Raw genomic sequence first — 10,347 nt, 5'->3', positions numbered from 1 at the left:
CAATCTTTATTCTGGGTTTCAACTCCTTAAAGAGTTTGCTTTTATAGTGTTTTAAAATTCCATGTAAGGTATTTTCAATCTTGTAAAGTAACTATGTTTTGAATGTGGAAGGGTGTATACTAGATATGACAGTTTCAGATGTCAAAAAATGAACTGTATAACATAAAATTGCGGGAGCAACAAGGAAAAGTCAAATAAGTGTTTGTGCAGGGCATGAATGTGAAAAGGTAAAATGGAGAAAGGTAAAAAAAACCAGGCAAAGACATGTTTTGGTGCCACAAAAGATTTTATTTTGAACCAGAAAATATCAGAAATTGAGAATAGATTTGGGACTGATGGGCTTGACAGTTGACTCAAGTACCAAGGTTTGAAAGTATGCTGCTCCAAGGAGATATAGAAAAAAAAAACTCCTTTCTACAACAAGATCATCAAATCACAACACTTACTTTCAACAATGTGCATTCTAACCATCTTGGATTACTTTAGAAATCAGGTTTTTTGTCATTATTTTATAAACAATTTTAAGGATGACGGTGCCACTCCTGTAAAAGTATTGACTTTTGTGCATTTTTTTTTTGTTTGTCCCTGAACAAAAGCAAACATTCAAGAGTAGCTAAACTAGGACACAGCTGATATCTTGAGTTATATATCACTTTCTGGCGAGAAGCTTCAGGGTGCACTGTAGGATGCTTAATGCCATTTCTGACTTGTACCCACCAGATGTCAGGAGCAACATGTCTCCAACTTGTGACTACTAAAATTGACTCCAGATAAGGCCAAATGTCTTCTTGGGTAGCAAAATCAAGAACTTGATGAGAAGCACTATTTTCAAAACATTTCTCTTGCTAGTATCATTGTCTCTGCACACCATTGATGTTTAACCAAGAGAGACCAGATGTCAGCTTCCCAGCACCAGATGCACTGAACAGGCAGTCACATGTCTCTCTGCAACCATTTGTATGCACCCCTGGAGCTGAGTTATAAATCCATCTTGAGTAGAAGGCACTGGCTCATTCCTCAGGAAGTTCAAGGTCCATGTATCAGTACCATAATAAAAGTCTGTCCATGTTCAGGTTGCTTCCCCTCTGCCCCCAGAAACCATCATCTATACAGTCACTTTCTGAAGTCATTTTTTTAAAGCTGGAGAGAAAATCTTTACCCTACATCCACTCTCATCTTATCCACTATTTAGACTCATACTTGAGTATGAATCTAAGGCAAGTTTCAACAAGCAACATGTTTCTCTTTATTCATTAGGAAGAGCAGTACCATGTTTTGGAGTCCTGTTCCAAGGGACTGGCTACATAATATGCAAGGCCAAGTGCAAAAGTGAAAATGATAGCCCCATGGTCAAAAATCACTAAGTTTCATAACATTGAAAAGAGAACATGATAGCAAGCTTAGGCCCTCTCTGTGATCAGGGCACTTGGCAACTGAGTCATTCACATTCACATGGTGCCAAGCCCTTACAGCCTTCATTAGCAACTCGTCAAATTTGTTGTACTAATTTGATTGGCCCTGCCATTTCTTTTGCCCTTCTATATAAATGCTTCCTGTGAGTAGCCTCAGTCCATTTAAAGAAAATGCAGAGCTATACTGCAGCAAATGTTTACATCATGTTTTTTTAGACTTAAAAAATCCACATGGAAATTTTTCTACATCTTTACAGCAATTAAACACTTGTGGTCTTTCACCATATACACATTTTCCTGTAAATATGACAACCTGGAAATAGTAATTGCTACATCCACAATGTTTTTAAGTTAGCCAAGAGTAAGACTTGCACAACAAAATTATAACATAATATGTCTTGTCCTTACAAAAATAGCCAAAAACGCACCCTTCAAAAGCTTGCCGTGAAACATCTTTATACTGAAAAACATATTCATGGAAATATTGTCCTGCTCATAAATGCTTTATGTTAAGATCATAAGGCAAACTGTAGCATTTATTGTTACCTGGAGACAATGAGTTTTTAAAAACTCAGAATTTGAGTTTTAGACCCTTTTGTTTAGAACCTGTAAGTGTACAAAGTGCATTAAAATATCTATTATCCAGCCACCCAAAGTGTACAGAAAAATCACTGAGACAACCTTTGCGGTTTATTCAGGGAAGGCAAATACACATTTTTATACTGTCAAAAAGTTCTAATAAATTGTTAGAGAAAAATGAAAGTTTTTCCACTGAGGTGTCCACTTTTAAGATGTAAAATTGTTTTAAGTTGCTATCAAAATATTCATCTGGGTATAAATAATATAGTCAATATATAAAATCTATCCATTAAGAAAAAGGACATCATCTGCCAGAGAAGGGACAGAAAGACACAGGAAACTGGCTTTGTCTTCCATGAAGTCCAGATTGACATGCACATCAATTATGACCATGTGATGCTGAAATGAAGAGTGCATTGAGTTATTTTTGATGAAAAACACAATCACCAAAACCAATGCCTCAATCCATCAGTCTTTTCAGTCAATGGCTGGCTGATGTGGTGGCCCAGATAAATATTTTAACAATTGAAACCACTTATACAGGTCAATGTCCTTTATGAAGGTGAACCCATGCCAATGTCCCATGCCAAGATCACCTGAGAAAGTCTTAATTCAGAGACCACTACAGTATATCAGGTCAGTATGAAAAGAATTCTATCTGCAATTTTATTAATAGGTTCTATTGGTAGATTCCTCTGTAGGAACAGCAAATTAGATTTTTTTCTTACAATTCTATGATAAACTATACTAGGATATATGGGCATGTCTATATCTTCAAAATGTGCTTACTAAAAGACTGTACTTTTAAAGGCATGTACACTAGTGACTAGTACTTTGTGTAATATGTCTTATCATTATTCATAAATACTGTTTTTGGTGACTTATATTTGGACAGTGTTTAAGGGCATGTGCAGTTGAAAGGTTGAAAATGGGATTGCTATTTGTAACAGGCCATGTTATAAATCTGTAGCTCCAGAAAGAAAAGAAAATTTGATTTGGGGAAGGGAAAAAATAGGGCACCTATTAAATGTAGTGAAAAAATTTCATAGGCCCCAAAATGACTGGTAAGAGGTAAGTTAAAACAGTTTTATGCCATAAAACAGAATTCTACTTTTGATAAAACCCAACTCAGCATGAAATCTTAAATCATTTGTAGAAATCAAATGACAGCAGTTAATTGTAATCTCATTCAAGATATTAGCCCAAAAGCTTCAGCCCTGGAGAAGTTGGTGAATATATAACCAAAGTTTTATGGATCCCCAAATCATCAGGCATGGCTAAGCTTGAGATCCAAATGTAATTCTTCTTCCTTATTCGCCATTCTATTTGATCTAACACAAGTTTCTGACATTACAGTTAAAGTATCTCAACTTAAATCAGAGTAAGGAAGCCGGCATACTTCCTTACTAGGCTCAAAATGACTTTTACTTTAGCCATATATTTGGTTATTCTAAGTGACAGTACCTAGCATGGCCTCATGGAATAGAATGTAAGAAAGTGAAAAAACACACAGATCTACAAAAGGATTTTTGCAAGCTCATAGACTGATAAAATAAAACTGGTAAAGGGCTGGTAAACTTATGGGCCTCTTAATGGACAAAACCAAGTGATTCCTAACAGCTATAATCCAGATTATGTTTCTTTTATAAATAATCTACAGACTTTTCCTCTAAATACAAAAAGTTAAAGAAATTATTAAAGCCTGTACTTAATAAAAAACACAGTAAAAGGAAGGAAACCTCCCATGTGGAGCCCTATCTGAGCTGGTTTCTGGACAAACTGGGGAATATTTGATCACACTCTTGAAGCCTGAGTTTCTCAATCCCCTAAACAGTGGCCTCAACCTTTATAATTCCTTGGGACTGCTCTGGGGCTGGGTACTCAAGGTAGCTGTTCTGTACAGTCCAAATGGTCTGGAATGGGAAGACCAGTTATAATCGTCAAACACTTGTTCCACACAGTAAAGGTAGGGCACACAGGCTGCGCAAGTGCAACATCAAAGGTGTAGAGGTGGATGGAGTTCAAAGCATCATAAAAAGCGATTGAGCCATTATCATAGTCCAGCAGGATGCCTACGCGCCGGAGGTGGGGGGCTGGCTCAATAGGGATTTCCTTGCTGTTATGTCTCACCACCCAGTTATTGTTGCAACGGCAGAGGGCCCAGGAAGCAGAATTTTTCCCAATCCATTCATGTTTTGGAGCAGATTTGTATGCAAGGCCAATGGCGTACCTGCAGAGAAAAAAAATCACATTGCATGTAAGTAAAATTTGCTCTGTGGTCTGCAGGATTTTTTTAATGTGATCATTTATTATTTGTGATCACACTCCGTTTAAGTGTGTATTTAAATCTAAATATGTATCTTTGTCTTTCCTAAACATATAGAAGTGGAAAGTGACCAGTGTGTTGACCTACCTTCCTGTCTTCAGCTTAAATGTTACCAGAGAATCTTGACTTTCCATTTTACTGCTCTGTTTCCCTTTTGTGAATACCTGTGTAGTAAAATTTTTCAGCACCAGTACTGATCAGCCCAGGTCTTTCTGTAACAATTGAAGTGTTTTGTTCTGTTCAGTGTGGTTGTCAGATGCCCATATGGTATTGGGCCTTGGATCTGTGGCTGGTGAGCCTAGGAAAACAACTTTAAATTTATAATCCATAATTTAGAATGCCTGGACTTAAGATTTTATAAAGAAACCTTATTAAAGCAATGTACTATCAGTAAAATCATCCTCTGAGTTTGTCTCCTAAGCTTGTGGTACACAATGCTGTACTTTTGTATGACATTGGGCGTCATAGGAGGATACATCTGATACCATGCACTACATTGTATCGAAGACAATACAAGATATAAGATAATCAAGACTGCATTACAAGTAGGACTTTGTGATAAAGAAGCTATCCTGACTTAACGCTCATGTAAGTAATCTGAAAATATTCATAACAGGCCAAGCTTCCTATGACATTCAGGAGGACAGATGTCAGAAATAATATTTATTTTTCAATTGTGGCATTTTTAGTTATCCTTGGGATTGTCAATGTATAGACTCAGCATAAGTATGAAAGCACTTCTCTATCTATCTGTCTATATGTCTGTCTATCTCTCTGTCTCTATCTATCTACCTATCTATCTACCATCTGTTTATTTTAAGCACAGTTTCATATTGTGGCCCAGACAGGCCTCAAACTCTCACAACTCTTCTCTTTTCAGCTTTCTAGGACTCAAGTGCTAGGACTTAAGAGCGCTAAGACTTGAGCCACCAGCCCCACTTGTAATGAATTTTAATTTTTATTAAGTTTCTTTATATAGCTTTATATATGGAGTGGGGTTGCCATACTGAAGACCATGACATACTGAAGACCATGACATACTGAAGACCATGGCTTATTCTATCAACAGACTTTAAGTTTTGTAATTGCTATCATATCTGCCATTTGTTCATGGCTTTAATTTACTTTGGCAAAGGCAAGCAGAGAGAATGATTTCCACATATGAGGTTAAGTCCTTTGTCATCATTCAATCTCACTGTCTTATCTATAGCACAGGAAAAATTATAGTCTCCATATCCCCAAGTTAAAGAGTAAAAGAAATTGCATTTTAAATCCCAATTACAATGGCTGGTATGTAATGCTCAGTAACTATTATTTTATCATTAATACCTAATTTCATACTAACAGAAAGTATGAAATCAAAATTGAAATGTAGGATGATTCAAAGGGCTCCAAGTTTAATTGCCACTCTATAATCTCTCACTTTCACCAGAAATTATGCAATTCATTACTGTCTGATGATATTTTCTGCTGCTTTTAAAATTTTTAAAAGTATCTTTGAGAGGGCTGGAGAAATGGCTTATTAAGAGTACATGCCATTCTTCAGAGGACCCCCAGCACATGTATAGGTGGCTCACAACCACATGAAACTCTACCTCTAGGAGATCCAACACCCTCTTCTGGCTTCAACAGATAGACATACAGACAGACAGATGAGGGATGAACAGTGACAGACATAGAGAAAGACAGAGACAGATGAACAGAGATAGGCAGACATGCAAGCAGATGAACAGACAGGCTTACAGACAGACTGACAGATTGACAGACAGACAGACTGACTGACAGGTGAACAGACAGATGAATTAACAGATAGGTCAGACAGACATATGGACAGACAGGTGGACAGAGACAGATGAACAGAGACAGACAGACAGACATGAACAGAGACAGATAAACAGGACAGACAGATAGACAGATAGATGGACTAATGGACAGATGGAGAAAGACATACAGACAAAGGAAAGACAAATGGACAGAGACAGACAGATGAAGAGACAGACAGACAGCAGACAGACAGATGAACAGAGACAGGTGGACAGGTGGACAGGACAGATAGATGGACAGTAAGTTGAACAGAAACAGACAGATGGCAGACAGACAGATGAACGGAGAGAAAAACATGACAGACAGATGGACAGATAGATGGACTGATGGACAGGTAGACAGACAAAGACAGACAGACAGATGGAGAGAGACAAAGGACAGACAGATTGGCAGAGACAGACAGACAGCAGACAGACAGATAAACAGAGACAGGTGAACAGAAGGACAGATGGAAAGACAGATGGACAGATGGATAGGCAGATGAACAGAGACAGACAGAAAGACAGAACAGACAGATGGATAGATAGATGGACTGATGGACAGGTGGACAAACACACAGATGGATAGACAGATGGATAGGACAGATGGACAGGACAGTCAGATGAACAGACAGAAAGGACAGACAGATGGACAGATAGATGGACTGATGAACAGGTACACAGAAATAGATAGACATGAACAGAGACAGATTACAGGCAGACAGATGAACAAACAGAAAGATGGACTGACGGTAAAATGGACAGAAAAAGATAGACATACGTACGTACAGACAGACATAAGGACAGAACAAACAGATGGACAGATGGATGGACTGATGGAAAGGTAGACAGACAGACAGACAGATGAACAGACAGATGAATAGATATGGACAGACAGAACAGACAGATGATAGACAGGCAGATGAGCAGAGACAGACAGAAAGAAAGGACAGACAGACAGATGGATAGATGGACAGGTAGACAGACATAGACAGATGGACAGACAAACATGAATAGATGGATGGACAGACAGATAGATGAACAGAGATGGAAAGACATGACAGGCAGATGGACAGACAAAAGACTGATGGACATGTTGACAGACAGGCGGATGGACAGACAGGACAGATGCACAGACAGACAGACAGATAGACAAAGGAAGACAGAGAAGGATAGATTGATGGATAGACAGACTGATGGAGAGATGGACAGAGAAAGACAGAGGGCTAAACAGAAGGACTGATGGACAGGGAGACAGAGACAGATAGAGGGACAGAGACAGACAAACAGATGGATAAACAGATGAACAGAGACAGACAGACAGACAGACAGAAAGACAAACAGACAAACAGACCAACATACAAATGGATAGAAAAATAGACAGATGGCCAGACAGACATATGAACAGAGACAGATAGAAGAGCAGAGAGATAGACTTATGGGTAGGCAGACAGAGACAGAAGGAAAGACAGATGGATAGACAGACAGATAGACAGATAAAGACAGAAGTATAGACAAGTGAACAGACAGCTTAACAGACAGACTGCCAGACTGCCAGGCAGAGACAGACAGATGGACATACAGAGACAGACAGAAAGACTGACTGACTGACTGACAGACAGGGGACAGATATAGGTAGACAGATGAACAGAGACAGGTGGACAAGACTAACAGGTGGACAAAGACAGAGATACAGATGGACAGAGACAGATAGACATAAATACAGACAGATAAGACAGATTAACAGATGGACAGAGACAGACAGATAGAAGTACAGACAGATGGACAGATTGACAGATGGACTGACAGACTGCAGGACAGATGGACAGAGAGGCAGATGGTCAGAGACAGACAAATGGACATACAGACTGACAAGACTGACAGACTACTGGACAGATGGATAGAGACAGACAGACAGACAAGCAGACAGACAGGCAAATAGACAGGGACAGACAGACAGGCAGATGGAAAGATAGGTGACAGACAGACAGAAAGAAATAGGCAGAAACACAAAACACACAAAACAAAAACAACACAAAACAAGCACACAAACAAAAAACACTAAAAGTAAAACATGAATTCAACTTTGAAAGAAGAAAAAAAGTAATATGAAAGTCAAGTGGGAAGGAATGGGAGGATTGATAAGGTGGCAAGGGAATAAGTTGAGAAAAGGTGTCCAAGTGAAAAATACATTGCATAAAGCTCTAAAGAAATTAATAAAACATTTTAAAATTCTTTGAGCAGGCAGTTACTCAGTTATTCTAAATATTCTTTCTTACTAGTCAAAAGTAAAAATTCTGAAGAATTTTCCTACAATATTCAGTTTCTTAATCTCTTTTTAAAATTACTGAGACATGTGCTTTAATACTTAAAACATTTCACAGTTATTATCATAAGCCAAACACATCACTATTAATCAAGAGTGAATAACCCTGAGTTCAACTCTTAATATGTTAAAGCAGAAATCAGTGTAATCGGATATTGACATATGCTATCGTACCCTGAGCAAAGAGAAAAACCTCACTGGTCTTAGTTAACAATAACATTTTTAAAAAGAAAAATCACATATATTGGATTTGAAACACAATCACTTTTTAAAAGGTGTGTTAAAAAAACATGCTCACTGGCTCTGGAGTCATGAGAGTTGGTGAACTGGCCCTGTCCCTCACCTACTGCTGCACAGGGCCATTCATCTTGCCTGGGCAGCATAATAGACTCTGGTGGAAGAGATGCAGGTGAGCCAGCCCTGAGAGCCAGAGCACTAGAGAGCTGGCTCTGCCGCTCATCTGTCATTAGATAGGGTGACCTCTCTCTACTTTTTATTGTTGGGGGAGAACTATCCATGCCCCCTCACTTGCTGTAGCACTCTGAGAAAGCAGGCCCTATACTTCGCCTGGGCAACACAGTTGAGCTGGTCCTTATAGACAGTGAAGGCACAGGTGAGCTGGCCTGAGGGCAGGAAACCAGAAGAGTTGACTCTGACTCCTGCTAATGGCAGTATTGGGTGTCCATGCTCGAGCATGGAGATCCTGCCTTGGTGATGCAGATAAGGGAGAGCCAGAGGGCTGACCAGCTCTGCTGCCATCCAGGTCCAGATCCAGGGCTCTGAGTTGTCCCGTCCCAAAATCTATATCATCTGTAAACATTTGGAATGGATGATGTGTAGATCCTGCTGATCTAAAGCTGCAGGATCTACATGACACAGGGCAACTATGGGATTAATGGTGTCACAGAAACTAGAGATTCCAAACCAGTCCAATGACTCATTGCAATGAGCATTTACAAGTGAAGATGTGTAGAGAGGGATATATACTGTGGGGCACACTGTGACATTACAGTGTCCAAGATGAGGTGTTTTCTATACTTTGAGTTTGTTTGTGTATTTTTTATTTTGGGAAGGAGGCTGCAAGGGTGAAGGGAGGATATGAGCAGACAGAGAGATGAGCAGAACTGAGGAACATGATATAAAATACACAAAGGACCAATAAAAAGTTAAAAAAAGGAAGAAGAAAAAGAAAAAGAAAAAAATCTTTAAAAAAACTTAAATAACATTGCCACAACTCAAGTAGATGTAATGGATAAGCCTCTAAATCAGTGTGCTAGCCTCTATGAGTCAGTACATCTTCTCTGTCCTCTTGTCAATCTCCTGCTCAGAGTTCTGTGTTGCACTATACAGAAGCTCCCTTTTCATTTGTGCCTGGATCAGGTTGTACAATTGCAATACCCTTGGACAGGATCGTGAAGTTGAAAAGAGGATTGGGTACATTGTTTCCCAGTGGCAGAGATTGGATATGAGGTTTCATTGAGTCCTCCTTTATAGATGCCAGGAAGTACCTGCTTTGGCAATGGACAGCAGGTCATCACGAGTTCATATACTTGAGTGATAAGACTCTTGGCCTATATTCCTAGCCCTGTCAGTGATCTCATAAGCTTTTCTTGGCAATTCTTTGTTTGTTTGTTTGGTTGGTTTGTTTTCTTCAAGACAGGGCTTCTCTGTATAGCCCTGATTATCCTGGAACTCACTCTGTAGACCAGGCTGGCCTCGAACTCCGAAATCTGTCTGCCTTTGCCTCCCAAGTGCTGGGATTAAAGGCATGTGTCACCACTGCCTGGTGGCCCATACGTTTCTCACTACCTTTATCTTTGTGGTTCGTTGACTTACTTCTGCTTATTTGTCAAGAGCTAACCAATACATTTTTGAATATTTGTTCTGATACCCCCTTCATGT

The 10,347-nt window shown here is 39.2% G+C and overlaps 1 protein-coding gene across 6 annotated transcripts in view; it reads right to left on the bottom strand.

Moving 5' to 3' along the window:
- Window positions 1-267: 267 nt before the first annotated feature.
- The window catches only part of Mid1 (midline 1), a 363,560-nt gene continuing 353,480 nt past the window's right edge, over window positions 268-10,347 (bottom strand). For all 6 annotated transcript variants that reach the window (XM_031371498.1, XM_031371515.1, XM_031371507.1 and 3 more), the window contains exon 10: window positions 268-4,221. In XM_031371498.1, coding sequence (XP_031227358.1) covers window positions 3,873-4,221 — 349 coding nt within the window. In that variant the 3' untranslated portion in view covers window positions 268-3,872. The remainder of the gene's footprint in view (window positions 4,222-10,347) is intronic.

This window comes from Mastomys coucha, chromosome X, assembly GCF_008632895.1.
Source record: "Mastomys coucha isolate ucsf_1 chromosome X, UCSF_Mcou_1, whole genome shotgun sequence".
NCBI classification, from domain to species: Eukaryota; Metazoa; Chordata; class Mammalia; order Rodentia; family Muridae; genus Mastomys; species Mastomys coucha.
Note: the sequence above shows the minus strand (reverse complement) of the source record. Positions and strands in the feature narration are given on the sequence as shown.